At 38.8% G+C, this 27,636-nt stretch overlaps 2 protein-coding genes across 15 annotated transcripts in view; one reads left to right on the top strand and one right to left on the bottom strand.

The window, feature by feature from the left end:
* The window catches only part of LOC143279864 (uncharacterized), an 83,189-nt gene extending 57,095 nt beyond the window's left edge, over positions 1 to 26,094 (top strand). For 8 of the 14 annotated variants that reach the window (XM_076584134.1, XM_076584132.1, XM_076584137.1 and 5 more), the window contains 8 exons: positions 1,417 to 1,593; positions 4,682 to 4,714; positions 7,069 to 7,156; positions 8,450 to 8,599; positions 9,540 to 9,752; positions 10,348 to 10,548; positions 14,578 to 14,676; positions 21,716 to 26,094. In XM_076584134.1, coding sequence (XP_076440249.1) covers positions 1,417 to 1,593; positions 4,682 to 4,714; positions 7,069 to 7,156; positions 8,450 to 8,599; positions 9,540 to 9,752; positions 10,348 to 10,548; positions 14,578 to 14,676; positions 21,716 to 21,799 — 1,045 coding nt within the window. In that variant the 3' untranslated portion in view covers positions 21,800 to 26,094. Of the gene's footprint in view, positions 1 to 1,416; positions 1,594 to 4,681; positions 4,715 to 7,068; positions 7,157 to 8,449; positions 8,600 to 9,539; positions 9,753 to 10,347; positions 10,549 to 14,577; positions 14,677 to 16,986; positions 17,031 to 19,053; positions 19,079 to 21,715 lie in introns of all 14 variants that reach the window. The other 6 variants (XM_076584139.1, XM_076584143.1, XM_076584138.1 and 3 more) reach the window with 6 other exon arrangements.
* LOC143279865 (peptidylprolyl isomerase domain and WD repeat-containing protein 1-like) overlaps positions 24,402 to 27,636 on the bottom strand; it is a 27,489-nt gene continuing 24,254 nt past the window's right edge. Inside the window, exon 16 of the mRNA XM_076584145.1 lies at positions 24,402 to 27,617. Within this exon, the coding sequence (XP_076440260.1) occupies positions 27,474 to 27,617 (144 nt within the window). The 3' untranslated portion in view covers positions 24,402 to 27,473. The remainder of the gene's footprint in view (positions 27,618 to 27,636) is intronic.

Below are 27,636 nucleotides of genomic sequence, written 5' to 3'. Positions count from 1 at the left end.
CAATAACGCTCCAGCAGCATGGTTCATTACACTCAAGTAACCAAACACATTCAGCAGTGTTGTCAGACAGGTAGCCCTTCATTGTGGACAGCAATGTTATTATCAGTGGTGGAAAGATAGGACTTGTGATGGAGGGACAGTACTTGTGATAGAGGAACAGTACTTGTGATGGGGGTATAGTACCTGTAATGGAAGGATAGTATTTGTGATGGAGGGAAAGGAAATGTTGAGTTTTTTTGTTTTGTTTTTTTAAATGAAGGAACGATGAATCAAAAAAAGGAGAGTAAGTAAGACAGAAAAAGAAGAATTTGGATGATTTGATTTAACAGGGAGAGACAAAAGTAGATGAGAGAAAGAGGGGAGCAAGTCAAAATAATATAAAAAAGAAGAAATTACTTAAATGTTGTTCCTGTTACTGTGTCAGTTCATTATATGTTCCTTTAGCTGAGAGAAAGGATTTGAAAGACATTCAGTCATGAACATAGTGTGATATCTGTCATGGATTGAAACATACCACTCATCCCAAAAGTAGTGAATTGCAATATGAGACATAAAACAAATTTTCAGTTGCAAGAATCTCTCTTCCCTTCAGGGATGTCAGCCATGGTGGTATCTACATGTTGTATTTGTTAACCTGAGCTTTCTTAGGGGGGCAGTATTTCTTATTATTTCATGTTTCGAAAGAACTCCTGTTATTTGTTTTATCCTTTAAGGCACTTGTGAGATCTGTGTGCCTTGAAAGTAGCTGTGCATTATTTTGTCAGGCATGATTTGAATTCACATTTTTGATGGGTACATGTGAAAACACATCCAACATGTTTAAAATAGTGCATGTTTAAGAGAAGTGTTGTACAATATGATTATCAACAGTATGGATGGACTGTCATTTCATGCTTATCTCCATGTATAAGAAAGATTTAAGAGAAATGACACACATTATTGAAAATGGTAAATGGCAAAAAACAAATTAGGTTTGAAGTGTTTGTGTCAGTGTTGATTTGTTGCGGATGGGTTAAAACACTTGTCTGAATGTACTGTGTCCATAAGGGTCTGGGTTTGAATTTCAGTTTTACCCTTTCTCTCATGTTTGACTGGAAAATTAAACTTAGCATCTGGTCTTTCAGATGAGATGATAAACTGAGGTCCTGTGTGCAGTACACACTTGGTGCACTGAAAAAGAACCCATGGAAACATAAGTGTTTTCCTCTGGCAAAATTCTCTTGTAGAAATCCACTCTGATAGGTACACAAATATATCTGCATGCGCTTAAGGTCTGACTGGTGCATTGGGTTATGCTGCTTGTCAGGAATCAGCCTAGCTGATGTGGTGTAGAGTATATGGATTTGTCCAAACATTATGATGCCTCCTTTAGAAACTGAAACTGACAAATACCATGCTGTCATGTGATGCTCACAGAACTGGGACCAGTTCAGAAGAAGAAGGTACAGAGTCTGACGATGAATCCACCACGAGTTACGATGAAGGTTCCTATGATGGCAGAGAGGGGGACATTACCTACCAGTGTCGTGATGATGAAGCAATTGCCCAGGGTTTACCTGGGGCCAAGATGTACGACCAGAACATTCGTGAAACGTAAGTGACAGCGTTTTGCCTGACCTCCCCTTTGGGTGATTTTCTATACTCCTTTCATAAGTTTAATGAAATGTAGCAATTTTTCTTTTAATTATGTTCTGTTTTTTTTGGGTTTTTTTAGTTTATGTGGGGTGCATTTTTCAAGGCGGTGGAATTATTCTTTACTTTGACTGGTATTCTTATTTTGTTTATGACAGATTTATTATGTGTGATATTTTTAATGCCTGTCCATACATTTGATTGCAGCTATCAAAAATGCTTACACATTGTACTTTTCTTTTGTGAACTTATATATGTACTGAAATTATCTTCTGTGAGGTTTATTTTATAGTTTCCTCCTGTGTAAATGTCTTAATTGGAAAATAAGTGTTGGGACAGTGTACATGCACAGATTGCACAAACCTTTCGAGTCAGAGTATTCAGTGTATTCTGGAAGAAAATGTAGTTTTTGCTTGGTAAAATATCCAGCTGGTGCTTTGTTGTGGAACAACCTTCAGAAAATGCTGTTGTACATCAATGAGAAATGGTTTTACTGAGCTGCATCTTTAGAGACATGCCAGAGAAGAGAAGAAAAACAAAACAAATGAAGAGACACCCCATCTTTACACCTCATATTTGTTATTGGATGCACTATGCAGTCTGTGGTAAGTGTTCTGACACCAGTACTGTCTCTCAAAATTTTAAATGCTGCATGTCTGGTTTTTTCATTGTGAGTAGTTTAGCAGGTTTGACAAGCTTTAGGGGATTTGAAAGGTTTAGAGCCATTGACTGAGAGCAAGTTTTCTTTTATCTCTCTGTCTTTTTTTATGTGGGGCAGGGCGGGGGGATGGGGGTGGTGGTCTCTTTCTCCCCATTTCAGTATGGAATTGTGAATGAAGGTTTTTCTGTAAACTTAAATAATTGTTTAGTATGCCTGTTTTTTGTGTGTAACTTTCTGTAAGAGAAGGAATGTTTCTTTGTAGTTGCTTACTGAAGTGACATTTGAGAAGGAAGGCTAAAAGAAATGCAGTTTTATGATATCCCCACATAGCTTTAGCCATCCAAGTGCTCCTGTCTAACAGCCTCCATGTTTCGTGGGATCATCCTTACTGGGCACTAGTTCCCTCCTGGCTGCCTCTTCTGTCACTGCCCCACACTCCTCATTGGGTTTATAGTGAACTCACATGCTCTTCTAGTTTTCTTCCTAGTTTTGGAAGGAAGTTACCTATGCTGCATTGCGATTTCTCAAAGATTGTTATGGATATGTATTTATTGCTGCTGAAAAATCAGTCTTTGTAATATGACTCTGAATACAAAAGATGTAAAAATTCCTTTTAAAGATATCTTATTAGACAGCAATGAATAGTAATGTAAAAAAAAAAAAAAAAAAAAAATTCTCTACCACAGCAAAAAACAATTTTATTTGTGTTAATAGAGAGTGCATGATTTTTTTTTTATAAAGATAATTTTTTTTAAAAGGTTTTGGTTTGATATCTCTCAAGTGACTTCTCTATTCTTCTTTTGAAAACTTTAAAAGTGATGATCATGACAAGAGTTATGATGTAGTTAATGGGCGGCTTTGTGTCGAAGGGTCTTTGACCATAAATACTGGTTCACTTTAATGTTCTGTGTCCTTAAGATTTGGGGGGAATCATTTTTGCTTCCTTCAAAAGATCAGCACACTTTCCCTATGTAAGAGTTCATTGCCTAGTTTACTTTGAAGAAGCACTAAGTCTTTGAATTTTGAATGACTTGAAGAAAATGTTGAATAGCCCCCCAAAAAATTCATTTAATGATTTTTAGATTTCAAAGAACAAAGACCATTTTTGCTACAGTAATTTGATATTCAAAATGCCAGGAAAAAGTAGTAATTTTTATTTTATAGGCGTGTATTTCTCACACAGGACTTTCACTGCATAGGAATTTGATGGAGGGACAGTACTTGTGATGGAGGGATACTACTTGTGATGTGGGGATAGCTTTTTTGATTTAAGGATAGTGCTTATTGATAGAAAGATAGTACTGGTGATGGAGAGATACATACTTATTGACAGAAGGATAGTACTTAGTGATAGGATACTACTTGTGATGGAGGGAATATTGGTTAATGATGAAGGGGATAGTACTAAGTGATGGAGGGATACTACTTGTGATAGAGGGGTAGTGCTTGCTGATGGAGGGATAGTACTAAATGATGGAGGGATACTACTTGTGATGGAGGAGATAGTACTTGTGATGGAGGGATAGTTGTTGTGATGAAGGAATAGTACTTTGATTCAGGGATAGTACTTGTGATTGAGGGATATTATTTGTGATGGAGGGATATAGCTTAATGATGGAGGGGTAGCTCCTAATGATAGAGTGGATAGTGCTTGTGGTTGATGGATATTGCTTGTGATGGACGGATAGTGTGAAATAATGGAAGGACAGTGCATAATAATGGAGGGATAGAACTTGTGATGAATGGATAGTACTTAATAGTGGAAGGATAGTGCATGATAATGGAGGGATAGTACTTGTGATGAAGGGATATAGTACTTAATGATTGAGGGATAATGTGTAATAATGGAGGGATAGAACTTGTGATGAATGGATAGTACTTAATAGTGGAAGGATAGTGCATGATAATGGAGGGATAGTACTTGTGATGAAGGGATAAGATAAGATAAGATAAGATTAAGATAGGGATAGTACTTGTGATGAAGGCATATAGTACTTAATGATTGAGGGATAATGTGTAATAATGGAGGGATAGTACTTGTGATGAAGGGATAGTACTTAATAATGGAGAGATAGTACTTCCAGTGGAGGGACAGTATTTAATGATAGAGGGATAGTGCTTTTAATTGAGGATAGTATTTAGCAATGGAGGAATAGTACTTGTGATGGAGAGAAAGTACTTAATGGTGGTGGGATAACAATGGAGGGATAGTACGTTTGGAGGAACGGATAGTGCTTGCAATGGAGAGATGATACTTGTGGATGGAGGGATGGGACTTGTGGAAGGAGGAATAGCACTTGTGGAGGGAGGGACAGTAGTGGCAGCAGCAACAGACTCTAGAGTTGTTTTGCATGCTGACTAACGGGTTGACTTTGTTGACCACACCAGTTCCCTTGAAGTCCTTCGTCAGTCACAGGGAAGGTGAGTGTAGGGAAGGGGGCCCACCGATTTCTTTCCCTTCATCGTCATCCTTATCATTGATGTTTTCTTCTTCTTCTTCTTCTTTGCTGCTGAGTTTGTGCTTTCCATGGAATCATTTCTCTGCTGGTGACTGTGTTGCTTAAGACATTGGCAAGAGAGAGAACAGAGAGAGGACAGGTAGTGGAGATGCACCTGCATGTTTGAGTGCATGCTTGCACATGCTTGAGCACGCAAACACAAATGTGTAGTCCACATACATGTGTGCATACATGGACATACATGCTCACATGTGTGCACACACACACAAATGCATGCAGGCATGCATACACAAATGCACACACACACACATCACGGACACACAAACGCGTGTGCGCCCACACACGCGCACACACACACTCACTCACTCACTCACTCACTCACATGATCCTTGAGAAAAATGCACTTAACATGAGGCACATACAGAAACACATATGTGCACATGCACCAAGAAAAAATGAAATAGTTTCATGGATTCATGTTGCAAGAATAAACTTGTCTAATTAAAGCTAACTTGATGGACTAGCTTTTTGATTAACACAGTTAGTCTTATCTTTGATGGTGATTTTTTCATTTTTGGCAGATGTCATTTGCTCACATCATCATTGGTTTCTTTTGCACTAATGGTTTCAACTTTCTCCCATTTTTGCCTACTTTTGATAGCTTTTGGAGACAGGTTTTGTAGATGTGACTTTGCTTTATTTCCATTATATACAGTACTTTTTTTGTGTGTATTTTTGATCGTGCTTCTTCTAAACAGTTGGGTGCAGGACTTGTCATGATGAGTGTCTTTTAAGTGTCTGCATGCTGTTGGTGTTTCTGTTTCCCATCCCAGTGTTATGGTAAACATACCAAGATACAGCCGCTTCTCTGTCTCTGCCCTAGTCTGCTCATCTGCAGATACTGTCTAGTGTCTGAATACCTCAATCAGAATGTCCTCTGTTGATTTTTTATATTTTTTATATAGTTTGGTACATCTTCAGTGATGTATATGCTATATGGGACAGTTATCAATAAAATTTTGTCAGGTAAACTGCCACACAGAGTTCATATGAGATAGTCAAACAGATGGATAACTTAGTCTTGAGGTGGTGGTGGTCATCAAGTTTACATCTTTTCACTATGAGTGATATTAGACAATTATTGAGCTTTTCTTACGCATAAAATATATTAAAGACACCTCATTCTTTCTGTGTGTGGAGTCCTCATATATATATATATATATATATAGCTCATCGTATTGTCAGCATTTTCTTTGCTGTCATTTTTTTCTGTGGTTTGGACATGTGTTTATCAAAGGTGGTGGTGAATGACTGGCTGTTATCAGGTGTTTACAAGTCAGGATGTTGCTAGATTTCACTTTGTCAGCGACAGTGACAACGTAAACTTCACCTGGACAGTTTTTATTATAAAGACACTGTATTTTTGTCCTCTTTTCCCCTTTATGTTTTTTTATATTTGTGATCTTGTTATGGTTATTTATTGCTGTTTACGTGAAAAAGAACATTTATTCCTTCACCTTGTTTAGAAATAACTGTTAGCTTGAGTTGTGAAATAGGTCCATGCAGTAGTAACGTGTTTAGAAATAACTGTTAGCTTGAGTTGTGAAATAGGTCCATTCAGTAGCATCGTGTTTAGAAATATCTGTTAGCTTCAGTTGTAAAATAGGTCCATGCAGTAGCAACGTGTTTAGAAATAACTGTTAGCTTCAGTTGTAAAATAGGTCCATACAGTAGCAACGTGTTTAGAAATAACTGTTAGTTTCAGTTGTAAAATAGGTCCCATGCAGTAGCCAACAACATTTTTACCACAGGCAGGTTCTAAGCATTGCCTAAAGATACCAAAGGTGTGGTCATTATCAGCACTGTAGTGTGTGATAACTGTTTTTAGAGTAATGTAAACAAAAAAAAGCAAAAACAAAAACAAAACATATTAGCTGCTTGCCTGTGTTTTGAGGAATACTGTTTTGAGTTGAAACTGTTTCTCATATAGTTTCAGTTCTTGGCAAGTTAGAGACAAATGTGATGAATAGCATGCCCAGATACATTCCAATATGCACATACTGAACCGATTCAGAAATTCACATGCTCATACCCAGTCTCAATCTAGTTTTTTAATCTCTTTCTTAAACATACCCATGTCATCATGTATTTGTCAGTGCATGCAGGCACACACACATACTCATACTCACACACACACACACTTTCTCTCTCACATGCGTACACACACACACACACACACACACACACACACATGTACACATGTACACACACATGAGCAGGGGTGACAGTGCAGTACACACAGTGTGTGATGACCAGGTATGAGCTGAGTGAAGAGATGAGGAAGGCTTGTAAAGTTCTGGCCGACTACCTTGTGGACTCCACCACCATCCAGACCAAACAGCTGGTCAGTGCATCTGTCTGTCCATCCATCCATCTGTCTGTATGTCTGTTCATATACACCACCATCCAGACCAAATATCTGGTCAGTATTTCTTTTGATCTGTCTGTCTGTCTGTCTTCTTGAATCTGGAACTGAATCTGTAAATATTACCAATTAATTTTGTTTCTTGTCGTTTATGTATCAGCTACAAAGGATGCAAACCTGAAATTCTCTCCAGGACAGCAAAAGACAGCATCAGCACTAAAAACTTATGGAATGACATCATCATCTCCATGACATTCAAGATCAGGATCCTGCATGCACTGGTTTATTATCTCCCTGTATGCTTGTGAGACATGGACCTGCATGGTGGATTTGAAAAGAAGAATTCAAACCACAGAAGCAAGGTGTTACTGCAAGATACTAACTAGACATCAGATACTCTGATCATATCACCTTTGAACAAGTGCACCAAGCCATCCAGCAGTACAATGGACCATATGAAGATATGTTGACATCAGTGAAGAAAAGAAAACTATGTTGGTATGGCCACATAACAAGATCCAGTGTCCTTACTAAAATGGTCCTTCAAGAAACTGTTGAATGAGGGAGATGGAGGAAAAGACAGTGAACCCCCCCCAAAAAAAAACAACAAAAAAACAAACAACAACAACGAAGAATGACAACATTGCAGAATGGACAAGAAAGTCATTTGCAGAGACCCAGTCTTTGGCACACAGGTGTCTATTGATATTAGGATGATGATATAATGATGACTGCAATGTGTCCAGTATGCAAAACTATCATTGGTGCAAGAGGAGTGGCTCCAGGTGTCCATTGATATTATGATGATGATATGATGATGATGACTGCAGTGTGTCCAGAACACCAACCTGTCAGTGGTGCAAGAGGAATGGTTCCGAGTGTCCATTGATATTATAATGATGATGATGATGATGATGACAATGATGATGATGATGACTGCAGTGTGTCCAGAACACCAGCCTGTCAGTGGTGCAAGAGGAGTGGCTCCAGGTGTCCATTGATATTATAATGATGATGATGATGATGACGATGACTGCAGTGTGTTCAGAACACCAACCTGTCAGTGGTGCAAGAGGAGTGGTTCCGAGTGTCCATTGATATTATAATGATGACGATGGTGATGATAACGATGATGATGATGATGACTGCGGTGTGTCCAGAACACCAACCTGTGTGACGTGCAAGAGGAGTGGTCCTGGGTGTCCACTGATATTGCGATGATGATGAGGACAATGATGATTATAATGATGATGATTACTGCGGTGTGCCCAGAATGCCAACCTGTCAGTGGTGCAAGAGGAGTGGTTCCGGGTGTCCAGCCACAAGCTGTCCAGTGACCACCAGGTGGAAGACTACCTGTCCTCCATCAATGAGATTTCTCACCGCCTCCTTGACTACATCGTTAACCTGGTGGATAACAATGTGAGTCACTGGATGTGGGTGTGTGTGTATGTGAGTGTGTGTATGTGTGTGCGGACACATGGACGTGTGTGCACTTCTGTGTGTGTGTGTGTGTGTGTGTGTGTATAGGCATGCACGCATGTGTGTGTGTGGACAGACTGACAGATATGGATAAGATACACAGAGTAAAAGCAAACACATATTCTTAACCATTGTCCGGAGCTTTGACAAGTAAAAGCTAGGGAAATTGGGTGCAAAACTTTAACAGATTATGCCAAGTTATTTCTCTACACAGCTTGTCTCTGTGCTACTTCTACTGCTTTTGCTTCTGCTACTACTTCTGCTGTTACAACTACTAATACTACTACTACCACGACCAATACCACCACCACTACAACTACTACCATCACTACTACTGCTACTTTGACTGGCTGCTGCTGCAACAACAACATATTTCAGGCGGATAGAAAAATGTAGGTGCACACAAAAACATGTAAATAGCCTATTTTGCTGTTGTAGGAGAATGCTGTCATCCACTGCTGTTTGACTGCGATTTCAGCAAAGAAGTTATAAAAAAAAAAAAGAGAAGAATTTATCAAATGAATATGTAAATAATCAGATGCATCAGATACTGGAAATAAAAAATGATAATGATAAGAAATAATGTATTTATTTACCAGCTGTTGTATAGCATTGCTGTTGCAAACTTTGTTTCTGTTGTTTGTCTTTCTGTGCATTCAGAGAAAGAAATGTTAGGTGTGAAAAAAGAATAATAAAAAGAAAGATTGAGAGAGAGAGAGATCAACAAAAAACCCAAAATCACCTGGGGTGTGGAGGCAAGCCAAAAATACCTGCTTTTTACAGGGAAATACTGCCATACCCCCCCCCCCCCAACCCCCCAAAAAAGGGGGGAAAATAAGAAATGATTACAGTGAACACAAAAATTCCTGCCTTTTGACAGGGCAATGCTGCCATCCACTACTGCGTTTCTCACTGCAATTTCGACATTGTGGCCTTGCTCCTGGACACCGAGGTGTGTGACGTGCGGCGACCCAACAAGGCGGGCTACACCCCTGCCATGCTTGCCTCCCTTGCTCAGGTGCAGAACGACGACCATCGCCACATCATCCTTCGTCTTTTCGCTGCCAGTGACATCAATGCTCGTGCTGAGCAGGTGAGGTTGGATGTTGGCTTGTAGGCATTGTTGTCAAGCTTTTTGTGTGTGTTGGTGTGTGTATGTGTTGATGTGTTTTGAGTGTATTGTGTTTGTGGGTGTATGTTTGTGTTTGTGTGCGTTTACCACAATAGCAACAATGATGATAACAGTAATAATAATAAAAAAAAGTATGATGCAGCTTATGATGATGCATCAGTCATGTTGTTAACTTAATTCTGACCCTACATTGTTCAAGTATACTCTTTTTTCTTTCTTTTTTTAACCTCACTTTGATCTACTAGTAACTTTGTCCAGATCTTGATCTTAATTCTATAATTCTGTTTCAGTCTTGACCTAGCTTGACCTAGTGGTGATGAAATTGTTAAATTGACCTGTGATCCTGACTTTGACCTTCAGTTTGACCCTTAACATGTGGTTCTGACCTTGACCCCGTGGTTCTGACCTGGAATTGTGGTTCTGACCTTACCTGTGATTCTTTGGTATTATATGATAATGATATAATATAATCAAGATAACTGGACATTTATCAGCGCTTTCCTCATTGCACAAAGCGTTTGACCTTGTGCTGTGTCTGTGCCCAACATACATACAGACAGGGCAGACAGCGCTGATGCTGGCGACCAGTCAGTGTCGGACGGACATGGTTCAGCTGCTGTTGGACGCGGGGGCTGACTGCAACATTCAGGATTTCGACGGCTCCACCGCTCTCATGTGTGCCTGTGAGCACGGGCACTCTACCATCGTACAGCTCCTGCTGGCCCACTCCAACTGTGACGCCAACATCGCTGATAATGTGAGTCAGGGTTTGGGTCTGGTTTGTTTGTGGTACAAACATGGTGGACTAGAGGATGTAAAGAAGAAATTCTCCTACTGAGAATTTGAAAGTTTTTGAAATTACTTGTATATTTCAGTGGTTAACGTTCCTTCACTCAGAATGGGAAAGTTTTTGTGTGTATTTTCAGTGGTATGACATCACAGAAATATATAATTTCACTCAGAATTTTGACTGAGTGATGGGCTCAAAGCCGAGTGCCTAAAGTGTTGGACTTTGAATCTGAGGGTCCCAGGTTAGATAGACACTTGGTAACAGTGCCTGGTGGGTAAAGGGTGGAGATTTTTCCGATTTCCCAGGTCAACATATGTGCAGACCTGCCTGTGCCTGAACCCTCTTCATGTGCACAATGCAAGCAGAAGATCAAATACACATGTTAAAGATCCTTTAATCCATGTTAACGTATGGTGGGTTATGAAAACAAGAACATACCCAGCATACACACCCTCGAAAATGGAGTATTGCTGCCTACATGGCGGGGTAAAAATGGTCATACATGTAGAAGCCCATTTATATACATACGAGTGAACTTGGGAGTTGCAGCCCATAAATGAAGAAAAAGAAGATTTTGAGTAAACTTTCACCAATTTGTGTTCAGAATCAGAACCTATACCAAATGGAAGGATTTGTTTGGTTTGGTTTAGAATATGTGTGAGTGTGTGTGTGTTTTATAGAAAGAGTTACTGCTAAGAGGTTAGACCGCCTTTTGCCCAGTTTTAATGAGCTTTGTCATTTGGAGGATTTAGAACTGATGATGTAGTAAATAACTGTAGAATTAGCCCAGCTGGGTATAGGTGCTTATCAATAACACAACAGCCATGCTTTCTGGTACAGTGCAGCTTGCTTTATGGACAAAATGATTACTGATACTGAAGCTTTGTATTTTTGTAAATTTTACTGCTGTTGATATTATGTTCTATCTCTTTCAAGTTGAAGAAATGTAGGAGTACATTAATTATTTAGATTGAGATGGGCATGTACATGTTTCTTTCTTGTTCTGTAATAATCTTCTGAGATTTTTTCATTAGCATACAAATTCTTTTATTCACTTGATATATTGTTTTTGTTATATTTATTTTGCTTTATATTATGTTGTTACCATTGTTTAAATTTTGGCACTAGTATCACTTTGACTGAATTTGTGTTAATTGTGTCTGCTTTTGTGTGGCTTATGCATTTCAGAAGTATTAACTACATACTTATTGGGGTGTACATTGGCATCGAACATTGGACATAGACTGATAAATGAATGAAAATGTCAGATCATTTTATTGTTGAAGAGTACAAATGTCCCATTATTTTTTTGATCAGCGAGGTCATTGTCTGATACATTTCTTTTTTAGCTTGGACATCATGTGTGACAAACTTCAGTGACAAGTCAATCCTCCCCAAATTACCAGTTCTATCAGAACAAGCCCAGCAATGAGCTTCATCATGCGTGAAAACTGGAGGCAGTTTCAACCAATGTCTCAGAGTCTGATTAACCAGGACATTATGTCTTCTGGGCAGGAAAGTGTCTGCTGCTTATTTTTTCTTACCATGCAGATTTGGCCATATGTCAAAACTGTTTCTCAATATTCCCAAAGAAAACATAAAAGGTTTCTGAGAATCACAGATCTTTGGCTGGATATTTTGGAACAACAAATTGATGATGCAATGTAGTGAATGTTCAAGCCCACCAGTTTCTAGCAAGAAACTGCCATAACCATGACTGTGACTATAAATGTCAGTTTTGGTAAACCTTAAACTAAGCCTTTCAGTTCATTGTTGATGGTCTTCAAATGGGGAATCGAATTGTTATCAACAGAAATGATGGAAATAAACAAGTCACAAAATACTTGATTTTTTTCCAAACCAGTTTTTCACAGAATGACCGAGAGAAGTTGGGGGGTGGGGGAGACAGGAAGTGTGAAAACATTAAGATAAACTTCTTTTTTTTCTTTTTTCTTTTTCATGTGCATCATGTGAAACTTCCTCAAAGTGCAGGACACTTTTTAATTGTAATTTACTGATGTTGAGTGAAGTTGAAGTGTTCATTTTTATCAGCTCATTCACAACTTTAGGCTTGACCTGATAAATTGTGTCAGCTGACTAGTTTCAATGTCCTACCCATCTTGGTGTGAAGAAGACAAATGTCCTAAAAAGTTAGGTTGAGTCTGGACATTTGTCCAATGTTGCCCACATGGATGTGCACCCCCACACGTATTGATATGTAAATGTAAGTTTGGAATAAGTAATTTTGTAACTGCAGAATGAAGTAAAACAAATCTGTAGTTGGAAGTTAGATTTGTCAAGAAATTCAAAATTTCTGTTATTGACCAGATTGAAGAGATTAGATTTTTCCAAAGGAGAAGGGATAAGTACAGGGAATATTTGTAAATCTGTAGGTAATGATTAGTTTTAAGATAAGATTGCTGTATAAAAAAAATCTTTTAAAAAATTGGGGGAGGGGGTGGGGGCATGGAGTGTTATGGATAGTGCATATGCTTAAGAAGTGAAAAGATCCCATGTCAGTCAACTGTCTTATTTTACATCTGAGTCTTATTTTCTCTCCATTGAACCTGGTGTGACAATGTAGGTGCTAGTCTTACAAGACGATAAACCAAGCTTTTGTTCATAGCATTTCATATACATAAAATAACCTATAGCCAGAAAAGAAAGGTGGGGAAAAAAAAGCACTGTGCCAGGGGTAATTGCTCACCCTAACAGTCCAATTTTAACAGAGAAAAATGGGTTATATATTGAATCTTTCTTTGAGAGACCTGTTCTTGATGATCGCTTATCCTAAGATTGATGCCTTTATTTTTGTTAGTGTTCTGTGAATGTTGTCAGTGTATCTTTATTAATTTTCAAATTGCTTGTTCTTGATGTTGCATAGATTTTAATTTGAATGCTGGTTAATGCCTAACAGTTGACTTTATATTGTTCCATAGACTATTAACAAGACAGTTGCCACTGAAGTTCCGTCAGTGTAAACTCCCAACACGGTTTTCACTATCACCACCCTGCCTTATGTTCTTATCCTTTTGTCTTCTCCCATTCTACAGCTGTTTTATTCCTTCTTCTCTATTCTTTTTTTGATAAACAGAAAATAACTGTGCACTTGGAGGTAAATGTCAGAGTGATGCACATGGAAAATGACATTTAATGACAGCTGTCAGAAACAATGACAGATAATGGTGCTGTGCTGCAAGGATGGCCAGACCTTAGCAGACAGGATGTGTAATGACACAGAAATGTCACTTCTTTTGAAGTGGGGCAAAACTCTGTTGTTTCAGTTTTTAAATCCCCTGTTTTGTATTACCTGTACTGGTTTTAGCCACACCTCCTTTCACAGGGAGGTGCTTTGGCAGGATTGATTAAGAGTTTGACTTCTGATCCAGAGTTCATCAGTGATCAAGTTTGAGGCCCCATTTCAGCATGGTGTTGTGTCTGTGGAAAGGCACAGTACTCCAATCTTCCTTACACCACCCAGGTGTGAAAGGGTACCTGACTTAATTTGATTGGGGAAGGTTAAAACAGTGGAAGGAGAGGGTTGGGCACCTCCTACCTATGCCAAGCTCTAGACACAGTGGATATGAATTTACTGCCCATATGGCAGTATAAGGCTACAGGGCCTTTGATCTTCACCTTCACCTTTACCCTCCACTGCCCACCTCCATTTCCTGATGGTATTTATTTTATTTCTCCCACCCTTCCCCTCCTCCCTTTTTCAAGATATGACTTGAGTTTTTGCCCCTCTCCTACCCCCCTTTTCCACCCCAGCCCTTGACATGACCTGTTTCTTTCTTTATCATTGTTTTCTTGACATAGTTTTGAATCCTGTACAAAAATAGGTAACTTTGAACCATTGATAAATTTCTTTGAGAATGTTGTTTAATTTGAATTCCATGTCCTTGCATCTGCGTGCGTGCATGCTTTTGCCTGATTTTTTTTTCTCCTTTTGTGTACTGCGTGTTGCCTTGGTGACTATGACCATGACGCTGACAGGAGAATAGCACAGCTCTGTCCATCGCCATGGAAGCAGGCCACAAGGACATTGGCGTCATTTTGTACAAGCATCTGAATTTCTCCAAGACGGCTAGCCCTGTGAGTGCTGAGCGTTCATGCTGCTTCTCTGTTGTCTTTTTGTTAGATGTAGTGTTAGAAATCTGCATTGCTTGGCAAGGTTTAGGTCTTTTGCAGTTTGCTGGGGACATGAGCAATGCATGGTGTGTGTGTGTGGATTGAAAAGATTTGGAAACGCAGCATGCTTTTGAACACCCATGTTTGCAAGCACTTTAGAGTGAGAATATTGTTGACAAGTTTGTGTGTGTGTGTGTGTGTGTGTTACTGAGTGTGTGTTTGTGTCTGTGTGTATGATTGACTGTGTGTGTTTGTGTGTGTACAAACACAGTCAGTGTGTTTAACTACATGCCCAAACTGTGTGTTAGCTCTGGCTGTGCCTCATTGGTGGGGAAAGACACAGATGTCTTCTGAAGCTCACCACACCTCTCTCTGCAATTTGCAGGCTTGACATGTGAATGCATCTCCCAGTTTGCCATATGCATTTTGTGGAATGATGCCAAAATGTTTGTCATACTCAGATGAACAAAGTCTGGAAAAAAGAATATTTCTCACCTTGCTCTGTGATTTTCTGCACAAATACGGGCAGATATTGCCACTTTGGAAAGTGAGGTTATCTTTTGACCTGTGATGAACAGCAAGAGTACTGTGTTATCAGTGCACAGCATGGGTTTTTTAGGACCCACGAAACACAGTACGGCGTAATTAGTATGCAGCACACAGGAAAGGGTTATGAGGTTTTTGTTGCTTAGCTTTCAGGGCGAGATTTAAAAAAAAAGAGATTTTAGACACTGTGGCTGATCAGTAGAAATAGTGCTGAAATTGCTAGTTTCTGGTAAGGGAAAAAAAAGCATGCTTGCAAATTTTGACCCTAAGAAAAATGTTACAGGCTTTATGTTTGTGCACTCAAAGCATCTGGAATTGTTTTTCTAGTCTGGTTTTGAAGAAAAAAATTATTTTAAACTTATATAGCTTATTTAGTCAGGACTGTTGATTTAGCAGTCTTAACATGTCCTGCTTTACATATTTTATTGTATTCCAATCTTTTGAAATAAAGACACTTGTGTGTGTAAACATAGACATTTATATATGAAAAACAACAACTGAATTCTTAAGTGTGACTTTTGGTCCACTGAAAATAGAAAAGAGAAATGCTGAGAGAAAGAAAAGGAAAAAAAAAAAGCCAAAAAACAACAGGGAAATGGCTTGAAGAGAAGAGAAAACAATTCCAGATATTTGTGATTGGATCAATTTTTGTTTTATAACATTTCTTCACTATAATTGTTATATGACATTTTGTGTCATTATTTCTTTCAGATGGGCCTTAGATGCTGGTTGATTTTTAGTTGCAATTAAAAGCCATTTTAGACTCAGTTGTTAATTGTTAAATTCCCTGCTTCCTCAGCATTTCTGTTTATAATGCTGGCTTTTCATTTGTTTCATTCTGTTCATTTCAACCATTGTTTCCAACTCTTGTTATAAACAACAACATAGAATACATGTAAGTACATGTGTGAATAGAAGAGCATAGAATGCATGTAAGTGCAAGAAACTTTTAACATTTAAAACTAAGTACAGGCTATATTTTGCATGATACTGTCCATATATCATTTATGCATTTGAAGCTATGCATAATGCCATGTAGTCCTTCCACATTGTGAATGATCATGCATGTGGACCTTGTACATGTATGTGCATGATAACATTTATCCTTGATCTGAAAGAAAAGGAAGACACTGAATTGTCCTAGCTGGGAAAGTTTGCATTGTTGTACAGTTTTAGTCAGAAATATTCATACTGACCCCAGTCTTGGCACTATGATTAGGGATTACACACACACATACACACACACGCACACACAATTACACACACATGTCAACACATGCACACACATACACATGCATGTGCACATACAGTGTGTGTGGAAATTCATGCACGCATGCACGCACACAGTCTCCCTGTGTAATACATTAGTATTTCATTAATCAAAAATGAGAACAGTGTCGAATAATTTGATACAAGAATGGCTTGGTCATGCACAGACTTATAGATGTGGGATACAAATAAGCAAAAAGATGTACATTTAAAGTGATAACAGCAATAACTGAAGCATACCCCGTCCTCTTAGCATGACAAAGGGGAGACGACTATCCAGAACCAAGGGATGGTGGGGGAATTGTATAATTCATGCATATTTTACTAACCCATTTCTTCCCAGGAATGTGGGTGCCTGTTGTTGTTTTCATACAGTTATTTTGGTTACCCTTTCATTTATTGGGGTTTACTTTTTTGGCTTGTGGTCTATGGGCATGCTTTTTCTTTGTGATCTTTTAGGGAATTCCCAGAAAGCGGAAAGGGACTAGCTCTCCAACTCCCAGGTAAACATGTGTCCTTGAATCTGTGTGTGGAGTGAGAGAAAGAGAGATTGCTCAGGCATAAAATTTGTCATTTTGGGGAGGAAAAGAACAGCACCAAAAAAAAAAAAAAAAGGAAACAGAATTTTACATGGTAATAAAACCCAAAATTTGACTTGTGATCCAACCAGCTGGACAGGGTCATGTGAGGACTGCCCAACGAAATGATAATTCAAACCCCAGTGATCCATCCTATGCCTGATGCCTGTGTGTGTGTGTGTGTGTGTGTGTGTCCAGACAGCACAGAGCCTTGGGGCGTCTGTTGGTCTGACACACATTGTGCTGATCCTGTGTTGGATCAACAGAACACCGAGACCCTGGGTTGTCAGGCTTGTTTCAGTTTTTCTCTTTTTATGAAAAGATCTTTCTGTCTTTCTATCTTTTTCCTCAAGATTATAACCGTTTGTCCTGTGATGTAGAGGTGAGTGACAGGTGCCACAACTGCTGACTTGATGTAGGGATGAGGAATGGTGCAGAATGGAATGTCAGGATTGAAGATGTTGAGTTCTGGACCATTCCGTGTTGCGTCAAGTCTGACAGTGTGTCAGGGAGGTGGTAGCCACTTTTCTTTGTGGTGATGGGAACTGTGGTGCTGTGTGTGGTAGGGGGACTTTAGCCTGCTGCTCCCTGCCCCACTGTTGCAGTCTCTTTTTTTTAACGTCTGCTGATTCTGGTTCCCGTACGGTCGACATTGAACTAGAAACCATGACAACGCTGGCAGGGAAAAGTGACAATTATCTGCTCTCAGTGAAATGGAATAGATGTTCATGGAGTTCGAACACTTTTTACCTCATCAGTGCAGCTGCACTGAAGTTTTTATAGACCAGACCTACATATCATCATCAAAAACACACTCGGTCTCCTTGAAAACAGTGTTGAACAACGTCGAGACCAAAGCCAACAAGCTGAAAGCACCTACGGAAAATACAACTGAATGAGAAAGCGAAACTGAATGTGTCCACTGCAGCACAGAAACATATGTACTTGGTCCAAGGGAAGCAACCAGATGTTATAGATAAACCAGTACTTGGCATACAAAGTGTTGAGAGATAATACAATGTGGTGAAAATCCACTCAAAGCAAGATGTATTGAAAATCCATTCCCAGAAGTGATGAAAATCTGCTTGAAACAAGATGTCCCAAGAATCCACTTGCATTGTTCTCCAATTGTATTTTTATTATCAGCAGTGGTATGGACCTGTAGGGAATTTGTATGGATTTTAATTGCAGTTTATTTTAGTGTGCCTTCTTTCACTTATTCACATACAGGCACTACAACACAGGTATAGTGCTGTCAGTCTGGTTGTGACAGAACCTGGGTCTGGTCTCTCAAAAAAGTGCATGTTACTATTGGCAGTGATTTTAACATGCTGCTGTTGCCATTTCATTTCTTGAAGGAACCCCCCATAAAAAACAACAACAACAAACCAACAACAAAACCCCCGGTGTTTTCATTGCTACTATTATTATTCTGGCTTGTGGACTGCTTTGGTTTTTTTTAGTGAAGGTGGGACTTCTGCAGTAATAGGTGGAATTATTAGTGGGAGGAAAGTTTTTGTCTGCTTAAGGATTTTGAACTGGGTGAGGTTTGCTGCTATTTGATGGGTGCTCAAGGTATCTTGGAAAACAAAATTGTATTCATATAAACACAGATTTCCTCCTATCTGTAACTGTTAAGTTTAGTCAGCATGTAATAGCAGTATCACAAGTGTGACCAGATGAACGTCAAAATGGTATCAGTAAAGTTAAATGATTGGTTACAAGAAGAAAATTCTTTAGTGGAAAAATATGAGGGCTATGTATTCTTAATTCATACAGTACTTTTTGTATCATTGAAGGTGAGTATGTTATGTACATCAACTGTATTTTGTGTTTTAAATTAATCCCTTATTCCTTCACATTTGCATATGTGCATATTACACCATTTTATGCAAAACAACATTTTGAAATATTTAAATGACTCCAACATCCTTTGTATTGTTTTCAGCATCTAGGTGTTTCGATCAAAACAGGTTTGAACCACAGCATTTACTCTTATAACTGCATGATCTGTCTTGTGATTTCAGTGTGTATTTTGTGTGTCTGTTCATGTATTTGCATACAAGTATATTTATATATATATCCTCTTCTAGCCTTCTAGATGCATTTTGCATACTGTTAAATGGGCAATATAAAGAATGTCCCCCTGCACCTTGGATCAGTTCTCTCTGAACTGAAAGAAAAAAAAGTTGAAGGTGGTCTTGAGTGCATTGTAACTTTGAAAGCTTAATGTTTTGAAGAAAAAGAGGGAAAGAGAGAGAGGTATAGATGTTTTCAAGTGTTTGCATGTTTTTCTGGTTCATTGGGATAACTTCCCATGGTGGCTTCATCCGTTCTGGAAGATGACATGGACACGATAGAGCTGAGCTATTCAGGGTGTCTCAGTCTGTGAGGCATTAAGTCTCTCCCACACTCACAGACCAACACCTGTGAAAGGGGGGGTGGGGGGGCCTTCTTGTCCATGATCTTTACTGTCAGTCATTCACCATGTTTACTCCTGTGTGTCCTTCAGTTTGAGTTGTGTCGTGCTGAAACAGCCCCAGACAAGAGAGACACTACTGTTTGAACAGACAGGCACATGTTCTGTTCCACAACACAGGTTTTTGGTCAGGGAAAGTTGCACTATTAAAAAAATTGTTTCAACTCTTTTGAGTTAAGTTTGAAAAAAAAACAACCCCCCAAAAACACACAAATACTTCCTTTACTGCATTTACTGTTTGACCTTTCAGCATAGTCAGTTTGATTGTTTTTCCAGTCTGTTTGAAGTTTTACATCATATGTGCATGCTTTGTCAAAATCTGTTCAAACATTTTTAAATCATGTGTACTTTGTCAGCAGATTCTCCATTATGACATTGACCTTTCTTCAGTGTCAGGAGCACGTCTCTGGTCCTGAGAAACCTATGTGTTATGAATTTATTTGCTATATGTCAAAACATTCAGTACAGCCATTTGTGAGAAATGAGCACAAACGTTAAAACCTTGTTTTATCTGGAGGTGTTGGTTTCTGTGGTCAGAAGTCTGTTGTTTTGCCATTAGAACTGGTGCAGTTTCTTCCTGCTTACCTCCCCTCCCAACTGGTGATGTGGACTTTTAGGTGTTGTCACTCTGATGTCCCGTGTTTTGGCAAACTTATCAGAAACATCACTGTTTACCATATAACACAAAATCTATAACAGCATTTTTAACAGCTTGACCACTTTTCATCAAATTTCTCTGGGCTTGACAAAGGTCTGTTTGTTTTGATATACATGTTTGTGCCAAACGTTCTTCCGATCTTGCTAAGATTGGGAATATAATTTCTCAGCTTATTCTCTGGTCAAAATGTGGAATTACAGCTGTAACCCAAAGTACTCAACTCTTTAAATCAGCATCCCTGTGACATGCATGCTGCCATAATAATACCACCCTCTGGCATGATGATGCGTTTTTAAATGGGTCTTATCATTTTCAAAAAGTCCTTAAAATAACTTGAAGTCTTTTCACAGTATTGATGTTCTTTGGGGCCAGCCTTCTCATTATCTTCATCACTGACACATCACATAACAGGTGGGGTGCAATTTTGTATCAGATGGTCCAACTGTTTCTGTGACGAAATTGAATTTTCTCAGATCACTCTCACATGGATAAATCACAGCCTGTTTCCACTGCAATACACCATCAGGAAATCAACACAGAAATCATCCATATAAAATATGTTGTATTAATTATTTTGTTCCACACCCTCACAATTAAATATAGAATATAGAAAGTAAAAGTCTCAGTATTTTGCTCCCCCCTCCCCCCACTTTTTTTTTTAACTTCAGAAATGTGCAGTAGAGTGGTGGGTGGATGTATGTATGTGTTTAAGGAAACAAAGACTGAAGGAATGGCGATGTATTTCCATGAAACATAAAGACAGTGTGATTGTTGCTTGTGGATGCACTAAAATGTGGCAACACAAGGTTGACATTAATTTTGCATGCAGTTTGTGTTGTCTTTGTACTGGCCATAAATAGCAGATACAGTTTTCACATATTACAAGGTACATTTTAATCCTTCCATTAACTTATTGTCTATCTCACCTGCTGTGCTTGTAACCCTCACTTTGCTTGACCTATATTTCTGTGGTGCAGTCATCCAGTATTAATGGCGAATTCTGTCTAGTGACCTTCTCTGCTGATCCAAGGAGCATTCTGTGTGCAGTTTTTAGCACACAATATGAACAGAACATAAATTTATGGTAGTGGATTACAAAACAACTTACAGCTCATCATATTGAGCAGTGTATTTCTACAAAGAGAGCTGTCCTCTTTAAAAGTGATGATTCCATTTTCATGTGGTGTCAAATCAGACAGTGATGTATTCATATTCAAGTTTAAGTGCAATTCAAATTGAAGTATTTTTATCTGTATGGAAAATCAAAATACATCTAAGTTACACAGTTTCTTCTTTTTGGGGGGTGGAGGGCGGGCGGAGTGGGAACTCAAAGAGATGAATGATTTCTGTGTCAGCTATATCAGTCAGGTTTACTTTATTGTAGAAGAAATGATAACGAAATGAACTGCAGTGAAGATGAAACGCTGACAACCAAACCCAGCACAGTCACTGAGACCTTTGCAATGTCCACAGGAGCTCCGCTCACTAGCCGCACAGCGGATGCCATCGTCACTGACCCTCCCACTAGAGATCGTCATTCCAGAGACAGAGGTATGACGACAACTGGACATGTCCACTCCCAGTTCCTCTCCACACATTCCCAGAGCCCTGCACCGTCTCCCATGACAACGGTGCGCACGGTGCAGGCCTCCTTTCGGCGGGGACGATCCTCACATTCCTCCTCCTCCACACGCTTGTTCTCCAAGTTTCACCCGCGTCGCTGAAATCATGTTGGACTTTGGGGAGTGGTGAAGGCTGTATCAAAGTGGCTACACTTTACTAACTGTGCAAAATGCTGTGTATGGTCTGAACTGTATAGAATAGTGTGTATATTTCTTGCTTTTGATCATGTATAGTTGTGATTTCTTTATGTATATATGGATGCAGCTGTATATTTTATTTCACTGGAGGTAAATATTCTGCATTGTTTAATGGTTGCGCTTTATGCATTTCTTAACAAACTTTTTCATGCAGTTGAAATGTTTTATCTGGTAGGATTGTTTTGTCTATGTATGTATGTGTGTGTGCATATATATATATATATATATACTTTGTACATTTGTCAGTTTGTATATGAGACTCTTTTAACTATTGCAGGAGAAAAAGAAGTAACCTTAAAATTGGTATTTCTTTATTCACATTTGTACATACTGAAACTTGATACTCTGGCTTCCAAAGTAAAAGCCACATGTCTTGATCATTTCTTTTTTCTTCTGCATTTCCTTGGAAAGACTTGGCATTTCTTTCACTAGTTCCCTTGGCATAGTGAGCCTGTAGGTTCAGACACCTTACTTGAGATGTGCAAATTAAGTTAAGAAATTGTGTATTGTATTTTCATTGTGTTGACATCAGTTGATTCCTGTTGAAAGATGCTTTTAGCTATTGATACATCATACATGTAAATGTAGTGTTGGGGAAACAACTTTTGATTCTGCATTGTAAGGAATTTGTATATATAAAAGAAACTTTGCTTATCAATTTGCATCAAGCTAAATGAAAAATTCAGTCTTTGAATTTGCATTGTACAGGATTTGGCCTAGAAATGCTGACACTGATCATTGCATTTGCTGTCCATCATAAATAATGCCAGAGCATTTGAGGGCATGAAACAGAGCCTGTGCTGCTGGTTTTTCTCTATGCATATTGCCTGTCAAAGAGAGAGATGTCTCTACTTCATTAGCAGGTGGCTTCCATTAAAGTTACAGGACAAATGCTGCTCCATGTTTGCACAGGGACCAGACTTTCCTAACATTAAGTGTAATAGATGTGGTTCGCCCCCCCTCCCCCACCTCCCACTAAAAAAAAAAAAACCAACAAAAAAAAACCCAACAAAAGAAGTTGTGTACAGTTATGGTCAAACTATTTGTGATATTGATGTATATTTGACAGCTGCATTTTTATTGTTGTTTTGAGTGGTTGTTTTTTGTATATTGCTTTACACAGTTTCCACACACATAGTTTTCTGTTTGTATTGCTATGAACTTTAATTATATATTTTTTAAAAGGCTATTGTAAAAGCAGTTCTGAAGAATGCATGCTGTTGAAAACTAGAAATAGTTGGGGTTTTTTTTGTTTTTTTTTACTAACTGTTCTATTTGTTCAACAAGCCTATTTATAAATATATATTATTGTGATTGATATGTTTGAATGAAACATTTAATAACTTTTAATGACATTCTGATGTAATTTGTTGGCACCAGCGAATACTCAGACAGAATTTTATGCACATCAAGAAAAAACAACTGGCAACATGTTTATCCCCCTCTTCCACCCTTTTTGGGGGTAGCTAAGGATGCACTTCAAATATTCTTGTTTCATGTATTATTTCTACCCCCCCCCCCCCCCCCGCTTTTTAAGAAAATGCCAATTCTTATATCCATGCCACATAACAAAATATACACTGATCTTTTACCAGAAATGAATTCATTTTCTCAGTGTACTGCATCCCTTATATGTTCCTAATACGCATACATATGAACTACATGTATCAGTACTATGCTGCAGGATTTATAATTGTAATGTTGGGTTTATAAAGCTTAAATTGTTTTAGTTTACTTGAATCACACTAGAAGTGAATTGTTTTTATTTTGCTGACCTTGTTTATTTGAATTGTTTGACTGTCTGACAGGCATTTTGCAACCAGTGTATCTACACTTTTTGTTGTTGTGATCACCATGACAGATCAAAGTTCTTGATGTGACACTGTACATTCCATGTGTTTTGATTATCCACTTTGGAGTGGTACTGTATGTAGTTTCAAAATGGTGCTTTGGCAGATAAGAGTCTGCATGGTTTTTGACAATGTACACATCAAATGGACTTACAGATGGAGTAAGTTAGTGAAGTAAAAAGGTTAAGTGCTTAATTTGACACAGTGATTGGCTTATTATTTGTGGGTGTAAGCTGTTCATGCAAATTACTTTTAGTAGTGTATAAGCTATTCAAACAAAAAAATGGCTTGTAGAATAGAGCAGAGCAGATATTTGTTTAGAATAGAATTCCCTCCCTCCCTCCCTGTTCAGAATTGTAGGGGAATGTTCCAGTTTCACTGAATGAACTAACCTTTAGTTTTCCTAAAATATCCGCTTCCTGCAGGCAACATTCTTTTGTGTTCAGTGTTCATCAGCTTTTTAATTTTTTTTTAATTTAAAAAAAAAAAAAATGGATGTCAGGTGTATTATGTTGAGAGGCAGTTTGTGAACATTCACCTTAACTGTCTCTAATGGATTGGGGGGCTGCTTTCTCTTAAGAGTTCATCGTGTACCACCATTTTTTGGTTTGGTCCATGTGTGTGTGTGTATAAACATGTATATACAACGATGTGAGAGCTACGCGGAAATGTATAAATGCGCTTTTCAGTGTCTTGGATACGATTGCTGCGCATACAGTGAGTTGAGAGAAATAGGCGATGCACATTCTTTATGCGGCTTTTGTAAGCTTTGCACCAACTTAGGCTTGTATACAGTCAACGCCTTTTGAACAAACCCATAGGCAGTTCCTGAGTTCTGTAGAAATCTGGTGTATCTGATGATAGAATATGGATAAAAAATGGCCACCACCTTGATTTCATCCATATCAATAATGGAACTGGTTTCTCATGTTTTGATCCAACGAACTCTTGTGCCAGATGCATGCATTACTTCAATCTGAGAGTCATTTACCAAGTCGTTTTGATCAAATTGAGACTCTTAACCACAAGCGTGCATTGGGGGGGAGGGGGAGGAAAGCAAGCCATGATTCATTTCTGTGTTTGGGAGCATACATAAGTGCTGATAATTATATACTATTTTGTCAGCTTCAAGGGGCTTTTCCCCCTAGCCCCACTGACAGGGTGTTGCCTCTGCATCCCGCCAGGAGTTTTCCTGTGGCCACCTTGCTTCGGTATGCTTTCTTGTTTGTCCCTCTCACATCCCCACTTTGTATCTGCAGAATTCTGCCGGTCAGTTTCCTAGTTGCCGTGGGTTCTTTTTATATATGTGCTGCACATGGAACCTAGGTTTGTCCCATCCAAAAGATGAGCACCTAGACTGCCACACTAGTTGTAGTGTAGGGACTAAAAATTCTGGTACTTTGATTTGAATCAGGAGACTGTCAGGAACTCTACTATGGGGCTGTTGCTCCACTGCAAAACTAGCACTGCAGGCCTGAGGTTTTTGCTTCTTTTTATATTAAATGACTGCATTTATTGTTGATCAGTTGCATTGGATGTGTAGCCATTTAGAATAATAAACTATATATATATATATGCAAAACCAATAATCACATGTACCTCATTTTTTTTAGCCCCTGCCAAGACATGAATTCAAATGATCCTGTCCTGAAATTGCAGTCTATCTGCAGCACTGAATTTTAGACAATAGTGGTGGAAAGGTTTTTTTCATCTGTCCTTTCCTCTTTCACATTTTTTAAAGTCACATTTCCTCCTCATCTACAGTTTCTTGGGGAAGACACTTTGGAGAAAAAGTTTTTAAAATAGCAATTCAACAAAGCAGTCCTCATTAAAATAGAGGCAGCTATTTGAAACTATTGTTTAGCTGAATGCACAATTTTAATTCATTTTCATTTCTGGATATGCTGTGGGTCAATATGCCAAATTAACATTTTTACTGTCATTAAACAGTGTATGCCAGCAACACAGCATATGTAGTTCACCTGCCCAACAATAGTGTGTAGTGAAAAAAAGAAAAAAGTCCCAATTCCTAAACTAACATAAACCAACTAGACATTTTGGTCATTGCTGGACTGTGGCTGAGAGATTGGGGAGTGGGGGCAGTTGTTGGTCCTGTTGCCTTATGTTCTCTACTGTTACACTATGCATATCTAGCTGCAATAAATGTATAGTTAAAAGCTGCCTTTTTGTGTCTGTGCAAATGGACATTACATCATGCATGAAGTTACACATGACATTATAATACACTATACTGTAAACAATTCCATTGCCATGTGCTGACAGATACTGCAAACACCAACCACGCAATCATTAAATCCATCCTCACATGTTATGCAATATATGTCCTCTTACATCCCATGTAAACAAAGGCAACAGCATGGTCCTTTACATGCAATGAGGTACCACTCTTCATGAAACAGCACAGATACTGTATACCTCTTCATTAACACAGCTATGCCACTCAAGTCCTGCTGCCCACAATCACACCATCTTCACCAGTCTTAGGGGAATGCCCGCTTAGTCATGGAGCAAGACTGAGCACTTATTGTCATCTGTTGGGGGAATAATAGGTGGTGTCCTGTGTATGTTAAATCAAAACAGGCACAACTGACCACCACCAAAGTGACCGCAGTGCTGGATCTCTTCTGGTGTGTGGCCTCCTCATGACCTAACATCAATGTTCATCCATCTTTGGTTACCAAACATGGTCATATACACCATTTGACATGAAAAATGCTGACATTCACAAGGACATGAAATCAATGCCTGGTAATGACCTTGTGAATGTCAATATTTTTCATGTCGATTGTTGTGTCTGACCATGTTTGGTAACCGAAGATGGATGAACAAAAGGTTATTTAAAATAAATGAATTTGTTTTTTAAAAAAGCTGATCTTGAGGTGGAAGCATTTGGGTTGGGATGTGCCAGTGTATTTCTATCTCTACCAGTCTAACACTATTCATGCAAATTGTGTGAAGAGCAGCTACAGTAGTGTGCTCAATGTTTGTCACGCATTGGGCCTCAGTTAACTGTTTCCACTGAACAACCAGCACCCAGATCAAGACTCCAGGTTTAGTGCAGGTAGGAATACATATCCAGATTTCTGCATGAACTGATTCCAGGCCCCTCACTTCCTAGTCTGGCAATCTATCCACTGAGCCACTGAACTCATGCTGTTGTGGAGTCACTTGGAGCATCTGGTGATGGTAATGCCTGGTTCTTTTTTTAAAATTAAAAAAAACAACTCTTTTCTTCTTTCATTTTCCTGTCTTCTGATTTCATTCTGCTGATTTTCACTGACTGACCTGCTTTCCTCAAATCTCCTTTTGTCTTTGTAATAACAGCTGAACTATTATAAACAGCTGAGAGGCATCAACAACTGGTGATGATGACGAATAGAACAGTTGACGAAGTTCATGCAGATTAATCTGATGTTGAAAGCCAGTATATAGATCAGTCCACATGCTCTGACACTTCCTTGAAACTGAAAATTCAAACTGTTGAAAGCCAGTCAACAGTGAAGTAACTGTGGTAATGTTCACTACTATGCTGCAACGGTGTCATTTCACAGAGATGTTGATGATGCGAACTTCGTCGTAGGGTTTGTCTGTCTTCGGGTGGACCTTGACGTTGCTGATGTTCTGAGCCACCTCCATCCCCTTCACCACACGACCAAACACTGTGTGCTTGTTGTCCAACCATGGCTGAAAAGACACCACACAC

This window comes from Babylonia areolata, chromosome 3, assembly GCF_041734735.1.
Source record: "Babylonia areolata isolate BAREFJ2019XMU chromosome 3, ASM4173473v1, whole genome shotgun sequence".
NCBI classification, from domain to species: domain Eukaryota; kingdom Metazoa; phylum Mollusca; class Gastropoda; order Neogastropoda; family Buccinidae; genus Babylonia; species Babylonia areolata.
This window is presented reverse-complemented; position numbering and strand designations above follow the sequence as displayed.